General features: G+C 37.5%; 1 protein-coding gene across 1 annotated transcript; it reads right to left on the bottom strand.

The window, feature by feature from the left end:
- Positions 1–9: 9 nt before the first annotated feature.
- Positions 10–27,229, bottom strand: STK17A (serine/threonine kinase 17a). Its single transcript, XM_062567921.1, has 7 exons — positions 26,897–27,229; positions 18,568–18,780; positions 11,378–11,522; positions 3,707–3,833; positions 2,910–2,958; positions 2,640–2,819; positions 10–1,801 (listed from the first exon to the last, which is right to left on the bottom strand). The coding sequence occupies exons 1-7, from the start codon at positions 27,076–27,078 to the stop codon at positions 1,471–1,473; spliced, it is 1,227 nt and encodes a 408-aa protein (XP_062423905.1). The 5' UTR covers positions 27,079–27,229; the 3' UTR covers positions 10–1,470.
- Positions 27,230–27,997: the final 768 nt, after the last annotated feature.

Raw genomic sequence — 27,997 nt, 5'->3', positions numbered from 1 at the left:
TTTTGTCAGGGTTTATTATAAAGGAACAGCATAAGGAAACCAAATAAATAATTGAACAGTTAACAGTATGCAATATAATAGCACTAAAGTTCAATTACATAAAAATTAAACTTTGGAACAGCATCAATATGAAAGATTTCTTAGAAAACTAGGACTCCATCCAAGAGCCTCAGATCTGTACATTGCAAAAAACAGTTTTGATGCCCAGGTGGTCCCTGCTTTATCCTTTAATAGGGGACCCTGTCCACTGAGAACTATGACCCATCCATACAGCTCCCTAATCCCACTCTGCCCCATCATACACATACCTTTTTATCAAATGTCTATGGGAGAGTGATTGGGAAGCACAAGGTATGAGATGTGCTTCGTCACTTGAGGAAAGGGTATCCTCTTCCTTAGCTGATAGCTATACTGAACAAGGTTATGCAATTTAGCCTAAGGATGCTTCTTTCCTCCTTAAAGCAGCAACTAGAAGGAAAGAAAGAAGTCAGCAATGACCTCATGCTTCCCAGTAAAACCCCAGCTGGGTCCAGGGCAGCAGGGGGAAAGGGGACACTCCCCTCAAGGGCTTGCTCATCATTAGTTGGACCAATATTTTGAAGTCAGTGGAGAGAACGTCAATAATTTCAGTAGAGCCGGTGTTGTTCTTCCCTCCGATCATCACATGTGTAGTCATACAGAGCTGGATTTTACTATGGCATCTAGCCCAACACAGGAGAAGGGAGCAGTCTCTGCTGGTTCTCAAGAGCATCTTATTTATGCAGACCTGTCACCCTCCAGATCAGGATCTTACCTTGCTCCCAAATCATGAGTCATCTCCACTGTGATCTGGGATTGTTCACTGATTCAGATTTTTATTTGTGGGACACTATCTCTTGCTAGATAAATCCAGCTCACAGTTAGCTTGGCTCCAAGCCAGATGAGTCTGGGTCTTTGACCTGACATAAACTTAAAGAAATATATACATGGTACAGCTTCAAAATCTGTAGGTCAAACCAGTCAGATTCTCTCCTTGTACAACTGTTAAATCAGTAGATAGATCCACTGAAGTCAGGAGTGATAAAAGCTGTTTGAAGAAAACCCAGCATCATATAATTGCATTAAATGGCAGAATGTATCCTAAAAAGTACTCCCTTTTTGGCATCTGTCACTGAAACACTTCCTCATGTCAGCTTCTCCAGAACACTGGAACAATTAACAAAGACTCTGCTATCCAGAGACAAAGATCAGAAATAAAAATGCAAACAAAAATACGTTTTTATCCTTGTTAAATTCCTGTCAACCACTTGAAACCTTGTTTAACTGTTCCACAAAATTAAAAGCTTGGCACATTTTCCTTAGTTGCCATTTATGAATGTTTTCCTTTATCTAGAACATCTATTGCATATCAGAGATTCTCTTGGCTAAGATATTTTTGTTGTTTAGTAGAAACCCCTGCCTTTCAGTTACAGCTATGAAGCTCCATACAGTTCAATAAATGAATTCTCCTGGTAACTCTTGCAGCAATGGTTCCTCAAATTTAAATCGTTTGGAAATGGCCTTCTGCTCAGTTACTTTTTCTTTTTCTGACTGCCTACATTGTCCCAGTGTGTATGAAGCCACTACAATTAGTTCTTCTGTCACGATTGATTCTTCCTCTTCAGTTTTCTCAGCATCTACAGGTTTTCCTGAGGCAGAATCTGCATCTCTCTGGACATCACTGGTCTCCCCTCCTGTATTCTTACTCCAGATCCTGTGAGCAGGATTATCACTTTGTTCTAGCCATGGATGTTGAAGACATTCTTCAGCAGTTGCCCGCTCCCTGTGGAGAAGGAAAATGTTAAAACAAACATTAAAGTAAACCTGAGATCTAATACTTTCAATATGAAATCCATACAAATTATTCCAAGGATATGACTACTTTAAATGCTGACTGATGCTACTATTAAAAGCTGTGCTAATTACTACCTTTTGCTTGAAAAGGCCAACAGGAATCCAAGGAAATCAATTAGTAAGTTATTTAAAATAAAGAAATTAGTAGACTCTCAATCATTTTATATATATAAAATTTATAAATATATAAAGTTATCCAATCCTTGCATTCTTCAAGTATCTCCATAGAGAAACAGCAGGCAACTTCAATAGCTGACAAGTCCCATGAAGATCTGGTTCTACATATAACATGTCCTGTTTTGAAAACTGGAATTTTCAATTTGCCTCCCACTGAGAGAAACTAGTAACTAGTACTAGGACACCAGTAAACCAGAAAAGAATAAGGTACATCACCAAATCATTAAGAATAGAAGGCTCAAAGCACAGTTCATTTACAAATGCCACCAGCAAGGTGCATATAAAGGAAGTGAGTATACCGTACTATACATCTTGCTTCATTTCTGGTTTTCCAAAATGAATTAGTAATTATAGCTAGTTATAGCTATAATTAGTTATTATTACACTTGGATACATTCAGAACATAAGTTTTTAGGGAAATGGAGAACTTCTGTTGTCAAATACATAAAAATTGATAGTACCTAATGAAATGTAAATAAGCAAAGCACCCTTATACTTTAAAAATCAAAAGGAAAAATGGACGCATTAATCATATTTTAAAATGAATGCAATCTGACAAATAAGCATATACAATTGTATACTTCACTTACTCAGGTTTTTTAACCAACAGAGTTTTGATGAAATCCACAGCAGACTCTGATATAAGGTCAAAGTCTTCTCCAGAGTAACTTATGTTCATCTGAGATATATTTAAGAATGTTTCTTGCTTATCATCTCCTAAGAATGGTGATATCCCTGTTAACATGACATATGCCAATACTCCAATGCTCCTAAATTGGAAATAGAAAATGGAAAAGAAGGTAATTAGACAAAATCCCCAAACACTTTCAGTAAAAGTATGACCATTTTTTTCAACTTACCACATGTCTGTTGCTGTACTGATTGGGTCATAACTCAAAATTTCAGGAGCTGTTCGGGGAAACAAAAAAGCACTATTTTTTGTCATATGCAGATATCACATTGTGTTGCTATATAGTTCAACAGGCATGTAGTGCAATTTAATAATATGAGCCATCTGGAACATGTCAGTCATTTGAAATAAATAATTTGAATAGAAATATCTTTAAACAGTTACTGTCATTTGTTGGTTTAAAGTTTTTTATTTTTTTCTTTTTACTGTCAACTTTAGGTCAGACCAGTCTCTTTCCCAGTTAAGGAAATTATACCAGAAATTTCTTATGGAAATACAATTTCAATATCTAACATTCCCCATTCCAGCACTGAAACCCATAAAGAATATACTGCACAAAAGATATCTTCAAGTACCTTTTCCCAAGGTCTGGCATGATTTGATTTTTTTCCTAGAAATGAAATGAATGCAAGCCTACCAGGGCTAAAATACTGTACTTGGTAAAAGGCTGAATTTGTCTTTTTCAACCTTTAATCCAAGTAGTATTTGTTATCACTGTTGTTCAGAGTTATCTAAAGTGTGTACTCCTCTAACAACCGGCACACAATTACCCCTCATTAGACTGGCAAGGCATGTCACTTCCAGCTTTACAGCAGTATCACATCCAAGTAATATTAGAGTCCTTCAGCACAGGAACAACTCATCCAGCTTGGCTTTCAGCAGATTTGGAAGTAGTTTTTAATCTCAGCTCCCTCCAAGCCCAAATATTTTAGTCCTCAAAACATTGTTGTTTTAGTAACAACTTACCTACATACTCTGGAGTTCCCATAATTTCTCTCAGTTCCTCACTGCTCTTCATTATTCTGGAAAGACCAAAGTCTACTATCTTTATGTCACCCAGAGGGGATTTACTGGTTAGTAGAATATTTTGTGGCTGAAAAGCAAAACAAGTAGACTTTCAAGATCACCCAAGTCTAAAGTCTATAACAACACAACATTGCATAATTATTTTATATTGTAAGCAGCAATGATGCATTCAACAACAATACTCAGGATTTATTTTTCCAGGATGAACCTGAACAGACATGTATGCAAAAAAGGAGTGGCAGGATTTTAAGCTTATGACTGAAAAAAAAAAAAAAAAAATCACACGCCTGCCTTTCTTAGTTTAGAAGACAAAAAAAGACATCCAGTAGCTATAATTTAAATTCTGCATATGAAGACCTCCAGTTCTGTACTTTTATTCCTTCATTCCAACTTCCTCCATGCCCTTTTTGCTTCCTTCCAACAGATAGTGTAAAATTCCTCTTGCTGAAGGGTCTTGTGCTCTTGCAGCCAGGAGGGCCAATGCACCTGGGGTACATTAGAAAGAGGGTTGCCAGAAGGTCGAGGGAGATGATCCTGCCCCTCTACTCAGCCCTGCTGAGGCCTCATCTCAAGTACTGTTCCAGTTCTGGGCTCCGCAGCACAAGAGAGACATGGAGCTACTGGAGAGAGTCCAGCGTAGGGCTACGAGGATGCAGAGGGCTGGAGCACCTGCCCTACAAGGAACGGCTGCGAGAGCTGGGCCTCTTCAGCCCGGGGAAGAGAAGACTGAGGGGGGATCTTATCAATGTGTACAAGTACCTGAAGGGGTGTATCAAAAGGGGGGACTCTCTTGAATGGTGCCAAGTGACAGGACCAGAGACAATGGGCAAAAATTGAAACTCAGGAAGTTCCACCTGAACATGAGGAGGAATTTCTTCCCTGTGAGAGCGACAGAGCACTGGACCAGGTTGCCCAGAGAGGCTGTGGAGTCTCCTTCTCTGGAGATATTCAAAGCCCGCCTGGATGCAACCCTGTCTAACATGCTCTAGGTGACCCTGCTTGAGCAGGGGGGGTTGGACTAGATGATCTCCAGAGCTCCCTTCTAACCTCAAACATTCTATGATTCAAAAACCATTTAATCACATAAAAACAAAAGAAAAACCCACAGAACATGAAACTACTTTGACTACACCTGTTTAAAGAAAGTCTGTTGCAACTGACCTCAATCTTGTTCAAAGTATGAACAATTGTATTATAAAACACTAACTGAAGAACAGTTTAGAAAATACAGTGGCCTGAAAAACAGGTTTAAGAGCATCACCTTTGGATAAACTTGTTTGGTTTGACGTCACTAGATTCTGGCTGTCATTCTTCAAAGCTGACTTTGTGGCCTTACCTTTTATTTTGAATTCTCCCTCAGTTAAAATATGTCTGAAAGCTAACCTCAGACAGTAAGTTTTACAGATTTTTTTTGCAACCAAAGCACGTTGTGGGGGATCCCCACCACCCTCAAGTCATTTCTCACATTGGGTTTTATCATCAACTTTTCCAAAAGATAAGACTGTCAGTTTACACTGCCTTTGTGTCTCTGGTTAGCCAGAGTTCCATAAAATAGACGAAACCTTTATTTATTGAGGTCCTGGATCATCTTGTATCGGAGATCATTGAGAAGGAAGGGCGGGCAAAAGGCTACGAACACAGAAGCAACTGCTGACTGATAACCCAACTGAATTAATGCCATCCACATTTATTCTTTTCCCCTAATCACTGGGCCAGCCCCTCTTCATCCCCTAATTAATTATGATGTCATGATTTCACACTTATTTCTATAATCAAAAGCAAAACTATCAAACTGTAAAAGAACATTTTAAAAAGCTTGGCCAGTTCTCCTTGCTGCAAAATCTGAATATAATTATAATGCTTTCATTCCTGAAAAGTTAAGCCATTGGTATTTAAAACTCCATGAAGCTGTCAATCTATTTTCTATTTGTAAATGTACGTATTAAGAACAGCTTATTTTTTTGCCTACAAACTGGGATCTGGATTCCATACAAAAGCTTTTGGAACTACACATTACCATATGCTTTATAGTTCACATTTGTTATTCTGTATTTGTATTAGAAAAAGTAAATATCCAAAAAAGCTGTTCATGCCTCCCTCATTAGCCTCTCGAATGTACTTCCCAATGGGAAATTTAGTTACTTTGTGAAAAGACAAATAGAAAGCATGTGAAAAGCATTCATTCCCTATATTTGAATGTAGAAAGTTTTTAATGAAACACTTCACGAAACCCTTATGGTGTACTAATCAGTATTTCAGTAGCTAATGCAGTTGCCAAAAAAGTTTGTGCGCGCTTTTTTTGTTTAACCCATTATCCATGATGCATGTATGCAGAACAAAACCCACCTATAATTCAAGCTAAGTCATAATTCTAATTCATACTGAAGCATCAGTCACGTTTTCTTCTTTTAAAGAATCATTACAGGGTTGAAATGAAATGACATTCTGAACTTCAGCATAAAATTTTCATGATACTATAGCCTTTGATTTTAAAGTTTTAAAATTATGTCAAGCTGAAAATTGTAAGAAAAGGAAGATTAATCTTTTTCCTACATTCCTATAAAGACATTTCTTTTGTTTTTCTACCAATACTTTTATAACATCTATAACGCTGATAGCATACAAAGAGTAAATATGCCTGGGCCAGAAGCTCTTATACTATTCTTTCTAAAAAGAGTCTTTCACCCTCACCATTAAGTAATAATAAAATGGCAAATTAAAACTGCCATATCACAACACACTCAACTCTCTCATTTACCTATACTAGAGCAAGGCTTCCAGGTTCCAATTTAGATTCTCTTTTGCATACGTATCAAAAAAAAAAAAAAAAAAAAATCAAATAAACCAACCACAATTCCTAGCTGAATAGATGATAGTGGATGTACTTCATGACAATATTGGTATGTAGACAAAAATCTAAAAACAGCCAGTGAGTCTAGCCCGATGTCCTGTTAGAATGGCTAGAGATAAATACCTTGTAAAAATTATCAGACAAGGCAAATTAAGTTATATTCCCCTCAGGCATCCTGTCAGAGGTCTGAAATGTGGGCTTCAGGACTTAGATACAGCAGTTGTACCTGCATGATCCATGCTTGAAGGAGTAGCAATGGAAAACATTGTCTGTGTTCACAGCTACTGAACAGGAGTCTTAAGCTTTGCACTTTAAAATGGGACTAAACTACCATCACACAAGAAGAGCACAGCCTTCCTGGTGCTATGAACTTCCACAAAAAGGCCCTTTATAAAAAACTGAAAGGAAGTTGCAGCAATACATACAAAGATCAGTTCTCATCTAGGATTTTACTCTTCAAGTTGTACAAACTATTTCAACTAGTATTCTTAAAAGAATGGGACAAATAATGCTGCCTTGCAAGTAGAAGTTTTGAAGTCTGGTAAACTGACTAAATAATGGCAAAATCTGCTGGCAAGTTTGCCATTATTCTAGAGATTTTATAAAGCCTTAGCCCTAATATTTCTTGTACCTGTAGCTGTTTTCAAGAAGAGTATGATTGAGGATGTATAACAAAGACCATCTTTTCAAAAAGATCAGTGCCTCACATTAACCTGTAACAGTAATGAAGTTAGAGATCTAACTTCGTAATACTGTAAAAGAAAAAAGGTATCAGAGCCTTAAAAGACAAAACAGGAATTATCCAATGAATAACAGACAGAAAAAACAGGCTAGTCAGAATACCCTGGTTACACTGTTTGCAAAGATAAAGCAGGCTCAGTCTGCTTAAAAAAAAAAAAAGTTTAAGGACTCCTATATGTTTAAGCCATTAAAACAGAACAGCAGTGGAAAAAAAATACAAAGTCACTAAAGAGTAGACATAGTGAAGTGGCATTGTATTTTATTCTGCAAGATAAGCAATACAAATTTCAGAAACTGAAAATTAAAGTTATAAATAAAATAATAAAATAGATTCCACAGACACCCAGACTCTACATCTGCTTAAAAACACAGGGCTATGCCCTAACAGTTTTAAAAATTGAATTCTGTATTAACCTGTTTCTCCTAAAAGAAAAAAAAAAAAAAAAAAAGGTTTAACTCTTCCTTAATATCTTGAATTTTCATTTTGATAATACATAAGTTGCTACATTTCTGTGTAAAAAACATTTATCCTTAATCCACCTGAAATATTCAGTTGAGAAAACCAGTCTACCGTACCTTGTAGCAGCCACTTCCTTAGTAATTGCATTAATTTACTTCCTGAATATTGGAGAGTGACATCATTCAAATAATGATTTCGCTAGCTGTCCTCACTGTACATAGCATTTTGAAAACAATACACAAAGAAGGGAAACTAAGTCTGTTGGATAGCCAGAGTAATATACACACCGTAGGAGAATGCTACTTGACACACTCATTCTCCCCGACTCCAAGGCAGTTTAAGGCTCTTCACTTACCCTCACTGCAGGTGAGAGGCAGCGAGTCCTCTACTGCAGGGAGGAAGTTTTCCCATTCCTCCCCTCCCCCCCCCCCCCTTTTTTTTTTAAAAAAAAATACTTCTCTTCCATTCCTAATCATCTTAAGTTTTACCAAATACCAACTGAAGATCAAGTCAAACAGATGAAGAAAGCAAAGAAAGTCTCCCTTGGTCTGCAGCTTTTATACACTACTAAGAGGAGATGAAAAAGACTCCACACTAGAGTCCATGCACACTGTGCAAATTTAATAGAATTAACCCAATACTACTGAATGATATTTAATTTACACTTAGTAGCATTATATTCATTCACTCTCCAAATTGAAACTAGATGACTGTATTTTGCCATTAAAAATCTCAGGTTTCAATGACCTTTCAGGAGATCCAGCCTTTTGGAAAGAAACGGGTGGCAACTCTAAGCCAAGTCAAAAAGCCTTTTTTCCTCCAGTATAGAACACAGCACCCAGTCTCACAGAAAAAATCCTGCAGCTGAGTAAAGGTCTGAGAGCAGTCAAAGCAATCTAGCTGTTAGTGCCATTGATCCAGTTGATTAAATTTTTAATATAATTGTAAGACAACAAGCTTGGTAAACAGTAACAACTACAATCACATCCTGACAACTATTTTGACTTCAATTCTTCTGGGCTAAAGTCTGACCTTATCTGAAGACATCACAGAATGAACTGGATGGACCTTTCTAAAGGTATTTGAGCAAGACAAACGAAAGGGAAGCCCTACATTCAGAGATCCAAGTGTAAGACTAGTATTATAGCACAACGAAAACATTTGAGCAAATATTTGTAAGCTTTGATATTGGCTGACACATTGTTTGCCAGCAATACACTTCATGCAAGTCTTCCAAACGTTACTCTGCAAAACAAAGTATTTACTAAATTCTTAAGTGTTTTAAGATATTAAGGTAAAGCATCATTAGGTATATCATAAAAAATTTGAGGCCAGTGCGTTAATTGGCATGCAATCAAAAACAGCACCCAACTTAAATTTTTTAATTCTTTGAAACATGGGCCAGTTTTCACGTCTTCCAAGGCATGTAGGTCAATCAATCCTCAGCAGAGTTTTTAACTCCACAGATTTAATCATTTTTATTTGCCAATATTCTGAAGAGTTTCCTAAATCTTACTTCACAGAAGACCAAGAGTCTTACATGTCACAAAATAAACCACATTGTAATTAGGATCAAAACCCTTTTACTTTCCAAAAAAGCCAAACAGCACATGCTACACTAATGTATAAACATACAAAAACTCCAGCATACAACAAATTTACTTGCTCTGCTAATTAGAAAATTATGAGCCAGTAAAGTAACACTAGATCTTTCAATCAGTGAGAACTAGAGATGCTCTGTTTCTTACCATTAACTTTCTGATTTGTCAGAAAGTTAAGTAAGCTTTTTCTAAACTTCAAAAAAAGCTACCTTTATGCAAGCTGTAATGAAAATTCCAGTCTACTTTGCCATTAATAAAGAGTTGTTGTCAAATAATGCATTTCTGATTACATATACCCAGCTGGTGTTATGTTAAGGAACACCACAGATTTAACTACAGAAGCTATGAATATATACTGTCCACAAATGACACGTTTTAATTTTACCTACTTTGCTTCAAGGAAATCTAATGGAAATACTTTTGGCCAAGTACAGTACGTGTACAGACAAAGTGGAAACACCACATATCTTGTGTAAGCTAATTGCTCGTTTTCAATCCTTTTGAATCCTTATTCTCACATCACTTGCTAGAAATTTCCCATTAGTTATTTTAGTACAACTATGAATATTCTATGCATGTGTGAATAAATTCATGGGCTACAGAAAATATGAAGGATTCCAGAAATGATTTGAATAAATAGTTGGGAAACAGCTACGGGACATTTGCGTGCAAGTATTACCCATTGTCTGCTTTAGCAAGTAATGAATCATTTATCAGCTATGCTATACATAAAGCATGTATAGCTTGATAGCTTTGTACTACTGCTAAAATACAATGAAATACAAATAAGGATCTCTGCAACAGAAGAGAAAAAAAAAACATAGTATCTTATAACATATTCAGTAATCAATAGGGGAATTAGAAACGTAAGAAAATATTATAAAATTTTAATGGAAGATGCTTTTTATGTTACCCTGCTTAGTAGTAAGGTAGCTCAACCTCAAAATTGATTTATACTTGGAAGCTGATGAAAACTAATTACAGCTTTCTACCAAAAGAAGATAATCATCTTCTGGATTCCTCTTACAGCTCTCAACCATATACAATGCTCTGAATTTCTCAGGATAACTGCAAACGAACTGTTCCCTTGTTTTTGTCAAAAATATTATTCCGTTAGAAAACAAAGTTTATTCTAGCAACTCATGATAATTTATATACTAATAGGAATTTTGACAACTGCTTGGCAGTAAGTGACAGCATTTAAATTAATCAAGTTTTAAAGTAGTTTCTTAAACAACTACTGAAGAGTTACAAACATCCTTAATGCATTAATATACTGTTCAGTAGTCCTCTAGAGAACGCTTTGTTCTAAAGCATTAAACTTTATATTGCCAGTGTCTCTGCTATCCTTCTGCTTCATTATAACTCAAGTCAATGCAAAAATCAAATATATTTCTAATTAGTTATATAATACCTAGACATATTTTTACCACGCTTCGGTTAAGACCTGAACTTATTTTTAAAGTAATCATTCCTGAGTTAAGGTGCAATGAAAATTCAGTTTTAAACTTTTATTACTTAACCAATATAAGCTTACACTTGATATGCTCACAGAAATATATAAGCATACCATATTATTCAATATAAATCATCAATGCAAAATCCAAATCTATTTTAAAATGGCTATATAACACCTAGATGTACATCTACTGCACTTAAAAATTCAGGTCTTTAATATGGGGATGAGTACTTTAGTTAAGTGCAATGAAAATTTGCTTTCAGATTCATAACACACTCTTCAACAAATATAAGTTTACATTTAATATGCTCATATCAACCCTTCAAAAGCCCAGCAACTTTAGTTATGTACTGCATCCCCAAAGGCTGAATTTTATTGTTTGAGGAATAATCAGCTTAAAAGTGTAAGGTATAAATTAGCATTAGTACAACAAATGATCAGTAAGGAAGTTGGCAATAGAGTCAAGAAACTCATGAGAAAAATACAGCAATAGTCTTACCTTTAAGTCAAGATGAACCACATTGTTTCTGTGCAAGAATGAAACTCCTTCTAAAATTTGCTTCATGAGTCGTTTAACATCTTTTTCTTTGAAGGCTTCCTCCCTTTCAGCCACACACTGGTCAAAAATTTCACCTCCAGCAGCACTATGGAACAATATGCCTTTTATTATTTCAAAGAATAAGCAATAGCACCCATTTTGTTCTACACACTTTTACTTAAGATAAACAAATAAAGATCAGCAGGTGATAGTGTCCCATAGTGGTTTTTTTCCCAATTATTAAACATTTGGCAAGCTTTTATAGTCTAGCAAAACGACTTCTATGACGTATGGCAGCCTTGGAAAGAATAATCTCTCACTTAGAAAATATAAACACCACAGAAACTTTGGGGGCTTTTTTGGAAAGATCAGCATTCATCTCAAAGCATAGTCACTACATTTCTTTAAGGGCAATATTTACATCAAAAATGTGTCTTCTGCCATTTCCATAGAAATGTACTGTAATTTAACCAAGATGAGGCTTTGTAAATACAAAACAGCCCCCCTCCATCATCCTCCCCACAACACTGTTTGTATATACTCAGAAAGACTAATTGTAAAGTTTATAATGAGATTTACATGTTTGTGAAGTCTCTGATATATAAGGATACATTAAGTGGTTCCATCTAAAAAGTGCTTCTGAGAATTTTTAGGTCTCAAAGCTTGCTTTCTTTTTTTGATATTTAAATAAAGAAAAACGTAAAAATAACAACAAAAAGGAATAAGTAGAATATTTTTGAAGTACTCTGAAGCCATATGCAGTATCACCTCTGTATAGCAATGACTCTAGAACTGGTTCACGTGACCATGTCGCATCAGAAGTAAAACAAGCAAAGTACATGCTCCATCTTGAAACAAGAATGGGCATAAGAATATTAGAATGGAGCCATTTGGTACACTGACTGCTGAACTATTATTTATCAAAGTATAAATGAAATTTACAAGTACATATTTTGTTTCACATCAAATCCTATAATCATCCCTTTGTGAAAGATAGTGAAAACCTGGGAATTGTTTCTTCAGTTGCTCCAAACTGTGACATGTCAAACCTGACTTTCTACAAGTGTCAAAATTTACTGATGTATAACCACCTATTTGATACCTTTGCTCAATAATTTTTACTAAATTAGACTAGCTATACCATCAAGAGAGAGGCATATTCAAAGATGCAACAGTAAACATGACAGTTTAAATGAATGGTGTGTTTGCATTACATACCTCCAGCAAAGAACACTTAAAATATACTCAGAATTTTCATTATGCCAATATTAACTTTGCTGCTGTCACCCAAGTGTGGCATGAGGCATTTTAAGGTACAAGTTCTTTGCTTTGACAAATAGCCTCATTACCACAGATCACCTTTTAAGAAAAGAAATCTAGAAAAGGCTTAAGTTGCAAGTTTTTCTTAAGAAGAGTTTTATATTTCTATTCTGTATGCTGGCAAACTGGTACAGCAGTATGATTTGCTTTATTGAATGAAGGGTTTCTGTTTTTCGTGAGTCCATTAAGTAACTTCTCTTTATGTTGTATGAAAGGTGATAGCTCTGAAGGATAAGTTTTCATGAGTTTTCATGAAAGGAATAGTAATACTTTCATTCCTCTAGAAAAACTGTCTAGACCTGATATTCTTCATTATACCTTCCTTCAGTATGTTATTATTTAATTCAAGGAAAATGGTAGCAACATTTCAGCTTTGGACCGGATTCAGGTATCAAAGACCTTTTAACAAGATGTACATTGGATACTATATTCTAATATTCTAGAACAAATTTCTTTAAAAAGAAACATCGCTTGGCTCAAGATAGTGATAGAGAGGTGACTAATGTAGTTATGAAGGAAACAAAAATTAGCCTTTCTCCAAAAATGCCACAATGTGCTACTAGGAAGACTCATTTAATTCCTTGTAGCAATAAATTATAATTCACATACAGTTTTAAAATCTACCAGCAAAATTATCATAGACCTATTTTACACCAACAACATGGATTTTTCTGGTACAGCTCTGCCACTTAAAATAAGCAAAACAGTATTTCTGCTATTTAATTCTATGTGAAATAGGATTCTTCCTCACAAAACAGTTAATGTCAACTAATGATCATACTTCATTTTTAATAGACCCAGCTGAAAAATCAAAGGGGAGACTTGAGCCTTTTGTCTACCACAAGTCTGCTCATGTAGACATGTATTACAATTAAGTTATGTTAATGAACAGATTAAGAACACAGAAGTTCACCAAACTAAAATGTATACTCTTCAGAATTTTAATACTACACTCCAAGAACCTTTAATTATATTTGTTAAATGTCAAGGCAATGAAAGCTGAAGCAGACATTGTCTCATCACTGAAATCAAGAGACAGCTCTAACATATGGGGGGGGGAATGGATCCAGAAGAGTTTTCAAAAGAGGTATTTAAGTAACTTGCAGGATTCTGAAGATGCCTAGGTTCATCAGCATCTTTGACACAAGCAGATATGGCCCTTGCAGAAATACGCATCCATTTAATGATTTATAAAATGTGGCTCTTCCCAGCCACCACTGACATCAACGTACTTAGCTTTACATAAGTTTCATGTGACTAGATGGTCTGATATGAAATGTTTCTTTTTTATATTGGGTTTTTATTTGGGATATAGATATGACAACTTCTTCCAGAAAATTCATTCTATCAAAAAGATATCTATTTCAGAGAAATAATTACTGATCCTTTTCACAAAGGCAAGAGGATAAATTACTCTAAGACTGTGGAATGAACATAATTGATTTCCTTTACGCAAAACAATCAGCTAGCTATGAGCCGCTACAGTCACAAGTGGTTGGAAACACAATGTCAAAATGAACTCGAAAAACATTCTTTTGCATGTTTAAGCAAAATTTCACCCAGGCTCCTTAACAATAATTTCAACTCCATTTTGTATTTCCTAGCTATATATAAGTCAGGGAGGAAAGAACCCCCCAAACCGAACAACAGAGACAAGATTAAAATACCTGTTATGACAGTGTTATCGGCACGTCATTGCTATGATTTCAACACACACATACACACAAACACCAAGTTCTATGTTTGTCATTTATCCATTTCTCCTCTAGAATACATCTTCCATTAAGTTGTAGCTTTCTGAATAGTCATTATGAAATAACTGCTTTGCCAGCCACCGGACCCCACCCACCTCCACAGAGAATTTTCCTAAGATGTAAAAGCAAATAAATTTAGCAATGTTTTTAAGGAGAACAAGCCTCCCTAATTTGAAAAAAAGACATAAGAAACTTTCAGAAATAGTGTTGTTTACAATGCTTGATTTCACCAGTACTGACTCCCTTAGACAGCTGTAGTAAAAAGTGTGAGAATAATTCTTTCCAAAACTTAAAAGCTACAGCAACTGGAATTCCTCCTCTATTTTAACTTCTTCATGAAAGTACTGCTTTATTAGTAACTTCTCTCTAATCTCAAGTGAAATCCAGTTGCTCTTCATTGATGAAAGTCATGCTAACTTTTTTACTGCTTATCAGCATAAACAAGCTAAAAATCATTTGGAAAGCCTGGAACATTAATCATGGTTACAATCAAGTCTTTAAATTCAACTGAGATAGTTTTGAAAGAAGCTGAATAATCTTAACAGTGGACTGTACAGAAGTCAGCTCATTTTTTTCAAGTGCACTTACAACACACCACCTATAGTCATTTAATGTATCATCAGAAAAAAAAAATTAAAATCTCTATTTCAATGTGTCTGAAAAATTCAATTCCTCTAATTTTAATTAATCAATTAAGGCAGATTCCGAAATGCTCAACTACAAATCCTCAGAGTACAGATATGTAGATAAGTTCAAAGACAGTCATACCATCCTTTTCTTAGGCATATTTAGACAGGAAGCAAGTGAATTTACTGAGAATTTCTCAAGCGCGAAGCTACCATAGCGTACCAATGTCCCCAAAGTCAGAAGTAATATAAATCCATCTCTGATGAGAGAACATATGGAAAGAAAGTACTTAAGATAATAAACAGTAAGATGAAGTAACTAATACAGTGTAAGTTTTTTCCTACACCTTTCAGAATAACTCCAGTTTTGATTAGAGACTATCTATAAAACTTCAATTAAAGCTCTAACAGACATGGTGCTAACACTGGAACAGAACAATTACTTTTGATTGGAGTGGTTTTGCTTCAAATTCCACCTGTTCAATCCTATATCAAATGTAGTTTTCCACCAGCAGATCCTTACTTTATCCAGTTGTGGGACAAAGGATAACAAATGCAACATCGCACGTCAAACCATCTATTCACATGTAGGACAGTAAATAATGTCCAAGATGATGCAAAATAGTAACATTGTCTGGGTCCAAACAGCTCATAGATGGAAAAAACACTTCATTGAGCATATCAAACACATTCCAGTGATCTTTTCAAGACTGCAAAGACTTTTAAAAAAATAAAAGTCTAAAACATCTACCCAAGTTTATGTACAAATATATCTGCAAATACACCAGATCCTGCCACTCTACTTCCCAGTTACGAACAATCCATAACAGTCTAGATTTTGGAGGTCCTCATACAAGTTTAGAATCAGAAAAAGATAAATTCCTTACAAATATTGAGCCCAGAGGTTAGATTAAAGGAAGAAAAAAAGTAGTTTTGAAATATGCCAGGATTTTCAGACTGTATCTCTACCTTTTTTAATATACATTTGGTTTTCTGTCATTCAGTCCATTTTTACTGAAATAATGACTGACCCACAGATAGATTCCAGGGTTCACATATTACCCTTCAGATTAGTTCTTACTCAAATTCTCCAGTCGAGGTTTTGTGCCACAGAGAAATCAGAGAATGTTGTTAGTTAAACTACGTGAATGTTGTCAGTAAAACTACAGCAGCTAAAGTTAGTGGGCAGCAGTAAGATACCCGGTTTTCTCCTTTCCCTGATAAAGATCTCCCACACAGACCATCAAGCTTAATAGAAAGAGAACAGTCTTACGCCCTAGAGAAGTTTGCAGTCTAGATACATTCTTTAATCCTTTGCATACAGAATGTCAGAAATTTACAAACATTCATACCTGTTTTGTTGCAACATGTCTCTGGAACATGCTGACATTAAAGAAGCATCCAGATATATTTGCTGAAGTCAGTGAAAGTTTTTGTAATTTATAACTCTAACACACAGCTATTTATCTGGAACAAAGTATGACTGTTTGATGCATATAAAAACAATAATGTTATTAATTATTGAACCACCTGGTTATTAGTTAATACTCTGGATTAAAAATGCATTTTGTATAATAGAGAATTGTGCTCTTGAAGAAAACTAGCAATACTGCATTAGGAACATTACAAAGCCCATTGGTCAACACCAGCTTTCAATTCCAACATCTGGATAACATTCCTTCAGAAATTTAAACTGTATTTTATTTAGACATTTGTTGCTCATGTTTAAGGCATATACATGAGTATTCAATTTCTACATAACAGCATTTACTCCAAAGGCTCCATCGAATTTTTGCATTGTGATTTGTGAAGTTCAAATGTCTGCTATACTTCATAAATCATTAATACATTAACTGCACAATAAAGTTTTAAAAAGCGTATTCTAGAAGTCTCAGAGAGTCTCATTCCATTTCACTGCACTTTAACAAAGTAGTTTCTTCTGACTTCTAAACAAGATTCAGACTGGAACACAAGATTTCTCACCATTCATTTTTATTATCAGGGAAGAAAAGTTGTATAAACTAGATATATTTGGCAGACACATTAACAGACTTCTGAACTGTTAAGTCTCCCTGCTCCTTTCCTAGTTTTTAAAATCCATAAACCTTGAGCAAGATCTTCACTGAGTTTATTAGCAACAAGCATTTAGCTATGTCTGGGTACCTAGATGTCAAAGATTTAAGCCTCTGGAATGCTAGATGAATATTTGCAGCTGCACAAACTCCGAGCTGAAGAAAATCAATGAGAATTGGAGAAAAAACGGACAAATGTAGCATCCCAAGCCCAATATCATTCAAGAGAAACTATTCTAGGCCTGAATTCTATCACTCTTATAGGTCTTTCTCCCTCCACCCCGGCCAAAAGACAGCGGACAACTGATGTTAGATATTAGTCTCTAGTTCCTGCACAGATGATCTTCAAAGCAATATTGATAGAGAGCTCTTGCCTTTTTCTAAAGGGTAAAAGAATTTTTTGTTAGTAATACCTTAAGAAAAAACAGTCAAGAACTTCTAAAGTTGGTCTAGTCCTTGAGAAAAGTGGGGAATTGCAAGTGAACGTTGGCATTCAAGCTGGATTATTTGGATATACCAAATAAAGTAGGGTGCAGGTGTTCAGTATTGAGGATCCTGCTGTTCTAAGTTTATGTATTTCCTGAAAGATCATGCATATGAAGATTTAGTTTAACTAAATCAGTAGCTAAGAGAAGAAAGGTTGCTGCACCAATTATCCTAATATTAATTGTGATAGGATACCTATGACTAAACATCTGCTCTAAGTCCCAGCCTTGCACAATTCACATAGTGACATATCAAACTGAGAAAAATGAGAACAAGATTCTAATACTTGTCAAGCTCCTCAGCTTCAGCTTTCCTCAAAACGGGCCTCTAAAAGCTAAACATTCTGCTTAGATTTAATTTTGAAAAGAATTCAGAACAGTTGCACTGAGATTGAAAAAACATTGTGATCACAAATTAGAGAACTTTTCATTGTAGATCACATTGTAGATTTTTTTTTTAAGACAGAGTATGCATTTCAACACGAGATTGTTTTTTTTCCAAAACTGGACTTTAGCCAAAGACAGATTTCACCCCACCTTTGGCACTGGCAATGAAACAAACTTCAGAATTAGAACAGATAATCAGTGTTTCTTTTCCCACCCTCTTTTACAAGTAGGGAGTGTACTGAGTTCATATTTCACTGAAGATTAACTACACAAATTAAGGTTCAGCTTTGAAAGATGCTATATAATTGGAGGAGTTTATTATATTATGCAGCAGTTGCAAGATTGTACATAACCTACCGATTTTCTTAGCAATTCCTGTCAAACTCAAAGACGATAATTTGCAAGCAATAAAATCTTTTGTAACATTAATCATTGATGCACAATAATTTACATTATTTGTTTTGAGCAAACACTGCAGAATGTTACTAAAAAAAAAATAGTACTTACTATTCCAGGACTAAAATCATCTCTGTTGCAGTTTCATAAACTTCATGCAAGTTAACGACCCAAAGGTTGCATTGTGCCAACTCAAGGACTGCAATCTCATGGATTATTTCCATCCGACAGTCTTGGCCCTTTCTTCTTTTTCTCATGAATTTTGCTGCAAACTCCCTTTCAGTCCCTTTCTGGATGCACTTCTTCACTACTGCAAATTTTCCTCTGAAATCAAAGAAGAATTTCAAATTAAACGTAAGTTGGCCAGTTACAATTTAAGTACTGTGACTCTTATAATTCAGTATTTCAGAAAACTTGAACAAAATCACTGTTAATGGACTCATTTAATATATGTCCTAAATTTAGACATTAGGAGTAGCACAACCTAGAATGCTCTTCAGTCATTTCCATAAAAAATAAAAATAAATAATAATAAAAAAAGACTTATCCACCAATTCAGGAAACCTACAATTTCAGAAATATAGAACAAAAGCTGTGCTAGTTAGCAAAATTAAGATATCCCCAAACCCTTCATTAAAAATCCTTTTTTTGAAAACCAGATGTATGAATAAACAATTTGCCCTTTATGTGAGCACATTACAATAATCTAAGTATTTGATGCTTTACTGCTTTCTAAAGCATCCCATCCTATTCAATGCAACAACAATTAGCACTCTTACTGAATCATTTCTCAGTATCCTGCTCCACTTACTATGCAATATCCTGATACTGCTCTGCAGAATGAAAAATAAACTTGCAGACTTTTCTGCAATTGCTGCTGATACTGAAGCACTTCCCAAACCAATCTCCAGGAAACTACCGATATCAAAGTGTTGCCACATACAAAAGGCAAATAGAAGCCCAAAACTTAAGGCCTCAAATAGCTACCAATTTCAGGTACCCTATTTAAAAAACTACAATCTGCATTTTCAAAGATGGCACATGGTATTTTCACATGCTATGCTTTCAATGATAATAGCTATAGTTTTGATGGCTTAATAGTTCTCAAAATCCCTTATTCCTGGTCTCCTTGTCTGAGCAAGGAACACAGAAGTAATTAAAAAAAAGCAACTTGGCCAAAAAACGCTAACAAGATTTCTATGACAATGTTAATATGAACACATACACAGGAGAACTAAGCAGAGCACTTAATGAGCATCGTTTTCTCCAGAACACAACTGAGTTACACTGGGCCAGCAACCTAGCTAGAATCACATTGTAGCACTCAGGTTAGAACTCCTCTCCTGTAACATTTTGCACTGAAATGTCTGTTAAAACTTCTTGAAATAAAATGCTCAGAGCCATCTGCCTGCTTCACTTCAGTTCATAAAGTCTTGAGTATTAGAATGAAAATGTCTATTAGTCTACCATTTAATGCAGTTATGAATACTTATACTATTAAGTACATCAATCATTTTTAAATTCTGCCCATACAAGTACAATGGTTATCAAAACTGTACGTGTGTGTGTGTGTGTGTGTGTGTGTGTGTGTGTGTGTGTGTAAAAGACTCTTCTAAAGCTGCAGGAACAGCTTGGAAGGTCTTTATTGCGGTTCTTTTTATTTAACTTATTGTAGGATAACCAAAACCAGAGTCCTCATCACGTTTGAAATAAAGCTACATGGATTTTGCCTCTCCTCCCTCCAAGCTGAAGTTTACAGAATTAATTCACTCAACTTGTCAAAATTCATTTGCTCTCACAGATCTTAACCTATTGGCAGGCTGCCTCCCATGAAAAGTTACAGAATGATTAAAGAAGTTGCAGTCAGTTGGCTTAAAACAGATATTTGTTTCAAAGTTATGCAGTCAAAATGTATTAAAATCAAACAAACATCCACAAAGTGGGTATTTGGTAGATGATCTCACTAAAATAATCTGACTTGTAACTACTGATACAACCACAGTTACTCCTCTAGGAATAATATGTTGCATAAGCACACATTATGTTCAGCATTATAGATACTGGAATGGAGCAGAGCCAAGCCCAGACACCTGTGAGGGCAGACACAATAACAATATGCTTTAAATGCCTTTAATTTTTTTTTTTTAGAAAAATATCTTAATTAACAATACAGGCGTTATGACAATATTACAGCTTTGCAAATGCAGGAAAATACTATTAGAGCTTTGCAGTACCAGGAAGGTTTGGTCAAAACATGACTAAAAAAGCTTTAATCAATATGGAAGTTACCACAGAATACCATGAAAGGAAGAGCCACCCAAAGCCTCAAGTAAAGGCTAATAAATTACCAGGCACTTGCTACAGGTAAATCAAAAAACACGCTGGAAGAAAAAAAATGCATTCAGGAGGGACAGCTCATCAGGAAACATACAAATAGCGTGAAAACCATATGCTCCAGAGCCCAAAGAAGAAAAATGCTGTACGGTCAGTGTTTCTTTTAAGTAGAATTCTGAGAAGCTTGCAACGTTTGTGTCCCAACTACAAGTATAAACACTTCCCCAGTATTGCCATCCTGTGATAAAGAGCAATCATGCCTATGTAGCCAGTGAAAAGGATCTTAAGGTACTCCAAATGGAGACATACATCTGTATGACACAAGTACAATACAAATGTATGCATTTACCAAGGTGTTACAACCTCTACTGAAGCTTCATTTCTTTGGCAACAAAGGCAGATAACCTCCATGGAGAAAAAAAAGTCACATCTGTTCTGATGGAAGAAAAAAAAATCCAAGACCCTTTAACAGCAAGTTATGTTAATATCTAGTGATAATAAACTTTTATGCCAAAAATCTAGATCACTAGGTTCAGTCTTTTTTTTTTTTTTTTTTTTTTTTTTTTTTTTTTTTTTAAGTAGTAGTCTCTGAATGTATGATTTCTCTCTAAATTTCTCCTTACTCCAGAGTCAAAAGCTTTTAACTCTAGCACCGGTGAAGTGTCCAGAAAAAGTAGTTTAGAGAAGTTTAAAATCTAAAATTAATACTGGTTTCAAGAAGCACACTTTCAAGTGTGTTTAAATCACAACATCTACCTGGAAGCAAGCAAGTAGTCTAATGGGTGGCATCGTTGCTGATTCATCACGTGAGTCACTGGAAATAAAACAATATTCATGCTGCTGCAAGAAGCAGTAAGAAAGAGACACCCCTGTGTGTGGCCACGCATGTGCTGGATAGCTGAGCTGGACAGAAGCCCAATATGTAACATAATTAAAAGGGGAGGTTCAGCTGACTGACAAATATTAACTCTTAGTTGTTTAACACTAAGAATCCTGCCCAGATTCTTGATGGCTATATCTATAATTAGAGCCATTACAGCTACTGTCTGCAGGACTCACCTTTTCTGAATACATCCCCCCCATAAGAACAGAACTCAATAAACTTCATAAGCTTCATTAGTTATAAAGCTTACTATTATGCAGTTACCTAGGTTCCTGTCTGAGACAATTTCAGAGCTAGGATGCAGAAGTATCAGCCACTGGATAATCAAAGCAGGAAGTTAAGCCAAGGGATACACTTGTATTTTTTTTTTTTTAGTACACATAACATATATGTAAACAAGCTTTCTGATACAGTACAGGCTGCATATACTTCATTGCTACCTTTCTTAAATACTTTCATTAATCCTTATAAAAAAGAAATTTGCTATTAAAAGTAGTATTAGACCACAGAATTGCTAATTTAACTGTATTAAGAACTATAGTGGGAATGTCACATTTAAGGAAGAACAATTTTATATACATTTCATGTTTATGAAACGTGAAAAAGTTAAAATCTGATTACCAGACACCCAAGCACCACATACAAAATGCTTTCAGACAGACACAAATAGGAAACCAGATGTGGTTCTCAGTCTTCACAGGAGTCTTGTTCAAGAATTCAGATTTAAGATAAATCATATTGACAATCTAAAAAGATGACACTGAGTTCTTCATAATTCAATAGAATCAGCATCATTTCATCTGGCATACAAGACAGTTTAAGTGAAAAAAAGAACTCAATCACAAATTAACTGGTATGATGTAAGTGTTCTTGCTTATTTGACTCTATATTTGGAGTCAAATAAGCAAGAACATTTATGTCATACCAGTTAATTTTGGTTGCCATAGGCTGAGAAGAACAGAAAATTAAAAAAATTAAAGGAAGGTTAAAGTGACCTATAAAGCATTTTGTAACAAGTACAGAAATAGTATTTCTGTACAGAATATTCCACAATTGTTTTACCCTAGCTGTGCTGCTGCAAAGAACAGTTTAGAATAAAAATGGGATAGCATATACATTCTTAGTGTTGCACAAAATCATACAAGCATCTAATAGCAAATAAGATGCAAGTTAAAAAACTACTTGAGGAATAAGCAAGTTCAGTAGAGTTGGCAGAAAAACCCATGAGTTATCCGCACATGAAGCTGTCAGATCAGTAGCTGAAAAACTTCCTTAATATTCAGTTCAGTTCCTCAGCTGATTTAAATACTTCTCATTCTTAGCTCTGAATGAAGAATGAGATTGTCTGTTTTAACAAAAGAAAAAAAAAAAAAAGAAAAGAAAAAAAGGACAACAATCAACAGGGTTGCACTTGTAGAGCCTGTGTATTTCGCAATGAGTAGATTGCTGTTTTTAGAACTAATCATTTATTAGCACTATTACCTACTAGAGAGAAGAAAACAGGTCTGCCATTTATTTTTTTCTGTACACAAATTATGAGCACCAATCTGAACACAGCTTGTTTAGATCAATTCTCAACATGGCAATACCCCATCAATGAGCTTGATGAAATAATTAACTGATAACTAGTGTTTTGTTCACAATTAGTTAGGAGGTTCTTTTATAGAGGAAAAAAAGAAAAGTAAACAAATACAATTAACACTAGATATTTTATATATGCTTTAGGTAATATAAATCAGTCATGAAAAATTTTCACTGGAGCCGTGTTTCTGGAATATGGAGCTTAAGCATACCGAAGGTCCCACGAGTATACTCACGAGTGTCCTTCAACTCTATTAAAAATATTGTTCCTCATTCTACAGTAGATCTTTTGCTTGAATGCAGATGGTTAGGGGAACAGTCAACCAACTGATGCCTGCTTTATCCTCTGCAAAGGATTACACTACTTCAATCTAATGCAGCTCAAGCTAGTGCTTCTGTAGAAAAATGCAGAAGCAAGAATGAGTTGACCAGCAATGGCACCTAAAGTGCCCATAAGACATCAGTTTGATTTTAAACAACATGCAACTTGAAATGGCGATTTGAGAGAGAACATTCTGATTTCTGGACAATAAAGTCAGTGAGACTGTGAAAACTAGTCCAAAATTTAATTTACTAAAATATTTAATTAAAAAAAGCCATTTCCATGTTAGTTTAAGCAACTTAAAATATTTTTCCAAAGTAGTCATCGTATCCACACTTTTAGTATTTTTCCTGAATTAATCTGTTTTTGCCTAGCAGTTGTTTTTAGACAGACTTACAAATGTCTGTTCAGCTACGGACATAGCTGAAGCTATGAAGCATATAAACTTTACATTCTCAAAGCAATTTTTTCCTGTGAGCAGAGTGAATGAAGCTTGACTTCCTATGGCTTTGCGTTCAAGTCTCTCCACTGACATTATGACTAGGTTGCTCCCATGCTAACCTGCGACTCTTTCAACAGTATCTCCCCATGACTTTCGCCCCAACGTGCCTTCATTGGCCTAGTAGCTCCCATACCTTCCTTCCTCACATTTGTAGTGCTAAAATGCTCTCAATGTCTTCCCTCGTTCTCTCCCTCTTCCCACCTCCTCCACACATACATGAGAAGGGAACACAGGACAAAGGCCCCAACTGCCATGGCCAGTTCCAACACACATATGTGTTGACTGACTGAACTGGAGGCCAAAGAGCACATACCCGTTGAGCTCATGCAGCTGCCTTGCTCTCAGCAACAGTACTAAATCTGCTTTCTTTTGTCCTTCAGCTACCAATTTTAAACACAATTTATAGGAACAAAATTATTTTTGAAACCTCTATCCAAAGTTCGTCTACCAAACAAGAATTAAATAGAGCATGTTGCGTGCACAAGAGCTACTTTTTGTCCAAGACCTAAAAATGTGTCCTCTCTGGTTGACAATCTGTCCAAGTCCTTTGCAAAGATAACTCCTAAGTAAAAACTTGCACACTTTATGAACAAAAATGAAACAATTTCTGCTAAGTGTACTTTCTCAATAAAATATGATTCAACAAGACACTTAGAAGTGTTAGAGACTTTCCATTTCAACATCTTTGCTTTATCACAATGAGTTAGCAAGAAATCATCTTTATAGAAGTGTGCTGAAAAAACCACTGTTTATTACAGAAGTGTAGTAAGAACCCCTAAACATTCCAAATGGTTGAGCTAAAAATAAGCATATAAGTATAGAAATTTATATATTTGAATGTAAGAGAAGATACTGAAAAATATTTAAGTGGAGAGAAAAAGAAAAGTCTGAACTAAAATATATGCAAGGATAACAAAACATAAGACAAACATTTAGAACACAAAACTCACTTTAACGTAACTGTAGGTACACAATAGCAACCACCATGGGAAGATCACCTTCATATACAGTTTTGGTCAAGAACAACTCCATACAGAAAGCCATATTAAGATTTCTTTGTTCAACCTACAGAATGATATTTACTGTAGTACGAATTGCTGTTTGCAGCATGGAAGCCATTATTTTAGTTGTAGTTTTGCGCACCTGAAGGAACCACTACCTTTGTCTAATATATTTTGATTAGGCCAATGAATATCACCCAGCTCATAATATAAGCTCTCATTTCATGGCAGAGCTACAAGGTATTTTCAGAAAAGTCATCTGAGCTCTGAATATAGAAATAATAATACACCTCCCCCCACCACTGAGCAACAGCAGTACTAACACATCCTGTTACGTTGCTCCAGTGCTCACTTAATTGTTGTTTGGAATTTATGCTGTTCTCTAGCCTGTACTTACATAGCTTTGGCTTGCAGGCCCTGGACATTGGGGTTACATCATACTAAAAAAAGTTCTCTCACTGCATGGATTCTTTCTCCTACCTGCTTCTCAATGTGAGTGCTCTAAGCTACTATGTTTAACCAGGTATTATTCTGTTAGTATATCAGAGTTACTAAAGTGAACATTAAGTTGACATCTAGACATTCTCAAAATTTGTTACAGGTACTTATAGCAACTACACTTGCTCTGAAACTCTCCTTTCCTCTTTCTCTCCAGAAGTTTACTTCTGCTGCCACATAAACTCAGCTTTATGGCTACCTTAACTTGAAAAAGAATGTAGATTAGAGTGTATCTTGCAGTATATCTTGAGATACATCATCTCATGTTTTTGATCCGAATGCTCTTTATCTAAACGACATGAGAACCTAGGAGTACTGTCATTACTATGAGAAGTGACAAACTTTCAGGAAAAAAAAAATATTGTTTAGCGGTGCTGAAATTCCATGTACATTGTTTCTGAGATGCAAAACCTTTTAGCAGGCAAGGTTTGAGGCAGAAAGCCTTATTATCTGTGAGGTGTCTTTTTGAAGTTGCACACTGATCAAACCTTAGACGCGAGGCACCACAGAAGTCGCTTTCAGAGTCTGAATTTTTTAACTCTTTGGAGAGCTCCACCGTTAAATTAAGCTTCACGTAGATATGACCATGAACTAGTCTCCTGTATACTTGTTTTTCCTCCTGCCAAGAGTTTACAAAGCTCACGAGAAAGCCTAGCAGGTCTCCATCTCCACTCCAAGCCTGGAGCCTCACGCTGCGCTCCACACTCGCTCGGGGGAAAGACTGCAGCCTCCTCCCGGCCAGCTTAACGAGGCTGACGAGGTCTAGTCCGGCAGAAGCGAGGGCGGTCAGCGGCGTCCAGCAGGAGTACAGCTGCGCTGACAGCTGACACCCAGCACCCCGTCTAGCTAAGCCAGCTTCTGCCCGGCCAGCGCGACGGGCATTTCCTTGGAGCCGACCCACAGCGGGGCGAGGCCAGAAGGGATGCCACTAACCACGGCTCCAGCACGGCAGGGACACTCTTCCCCCTCCCCCCCCCACTACCGCCTGCTCCAGGCTACGGTGACTCAAGCCGGGCAGGGGAGGAAGGCGAAGCAGGTGAAAACGCTTGCCTGCCTCGCAGCTTACTGCGGCAGGCGGTGCACATCGGCTGCAGGGCGGCAGCGCGCGCGAGCAAAGAAAGGAAGAGAAACGCAGAGCAGAGAGGAGAGGAGGCACCAACTGGGACGCAACCTCCCCCCCCCCCCCCAGCCGAGGGGCAGGCTTCAGAGCTCTGCCCGACTCGAGCGGGCTCGGGGGACGGAGCCGCGGAATGGCCCTCAAGCCACCTTCCCCGCATGCGCTGCGGCGCCAAGGGCGGGCCGGGAGCCACCCCGCTCACCTGCCGAGCTCCCTGCCGGGGCTGAGGCTGTAGCGCTCCTGGAAGGGCTCGGTGCGGATGGGCGTGCGGATCTCGGTCAGCAGGCCGCCCCGCCGCCGCCCGCGGCCGGCAGCGGGCTGGGGCTGAGGCAGCGGCCGCTCATCGCGGCAGCGGCTCGGCGGCGGCTTCTCCTCGGGGCTCATGGCGCGGAGCTTCCCGCCTTGCGCGGCGGAACGGTCTCTCCTAGGTCCCCCTTCTGCCTCCTGCTCCTGCTCCGCTCCGCCGCCAGCTCCCTCCTCCCTCCCGCCAACGGCCGCCGCTGCGCGAGGGAGGCGGCCGGCAGCACGCGCCGCTCCGGGCGGGCGGCGGGGCGAGGCCTCGCGCGGGCCCCGCCCTTTAGCGCCGCACCTTGGTGGAAGGGAGGGGGGAGAGGGCGGGGCGCGGCGCGGCGCGGGGCCCCGAGCGGCGGTTGGGCAGCGCCCCCTGCTGGCGCGGCGGCGGCCGTTGGGCGGCGGCGGCCGCGCGCGGCGGCGGCCGTTGGAAGAGGGTTGGCGGCGGCGGGTGCGCGCCGGTGGGGCGCGGTGGCGGTTTTACGGGGTGGGGTGAGGTGTCCCGAGTAACGGCCGAGCGCTGGATTTTTCGGTCCGCCACCGTTTCCTCGCCGGTTTTCGCCTCGTGCCGGCCTGGCCTCTCGCGCAGCTGTGCAGGGAGCGGTTGGGGGGAAGGAAGGAGCCACCGTTTCGGAGCCCAGAGGTTGGAAGGCGGCCCCCAGCTCCTGCACGGGAGCGAAGTAAAGCTCTGACAAAAAGTCAGGAGATTTAAATGCTAATAAAGTTGAGATAGGCTCTTGACTTCAGGGTTTTGGGCTGGGGAAGCAGCACTGTTTAGTTTTCTTCATACCCGCTTGACTGAGGAACTGAACTTTCATGAGCTCACGTGTTCCTTGAGGGAAGACTCAGGAAGAAGGCGAAGCCTGAGGTAAAACCACAAGAGCTGGTCACGAAGCACCTGCCCTTGTGGGGAAGATGTTCGAGCCTGTAGTGATGGCTGTGGAATGCAAGGCTGAGGAAAGGCGAGGACAAAAAGGACGGCTACCTTAGCGCTGCTCACAGGCATCGGGGC

This window comes from Rhea pennata, chromosome 2, assembly GCF_028389875.1.
Source record: "Rhea pennata isolate bPtePen1 chromosome 2, bPtePen1.pri, whole genome shotgun sequence".
NCBI classification, from domain to species: Eukaryota; Metazoa; Chordata; class Aves; order Rheiformes; family Rheidae; genus Rhea; species Rhea pennata.
The sequence above is the reverse complement of the archived record's forward strand: the minus strand, read 5'-3'. Positions and strand labels throughout refer to the sequence as shown.

What these genes read in the sequence shown, in the direction of transcription:
- STK17A (XM_062567921.1), bottom strand. Translation starts at nt 27,078, where the DNA reads ATGAGCCCCGAGGAGAAGCCGCCGCCGAGCCGCTGCCGCGATGAGCGG. An exon ending in ATGATTTTAGTCCTGGAATA is followed by an intron (nt 11,523 to 18,567) that starts GTAAGTACTATT and finishes ATTGTTCCATAG; the next exon opens with TGCTGCTGGAGGTGAAATTT. An exon ending in CTGTTGGTTAAAAAACCTGA is followed by an intron (nt 1,802 to 2,639) that starts GTAAGTGAAGTA and finishes CCTTCTCCACAG; the next exon opens with GGAGCGGGCAACTGCTGAAG.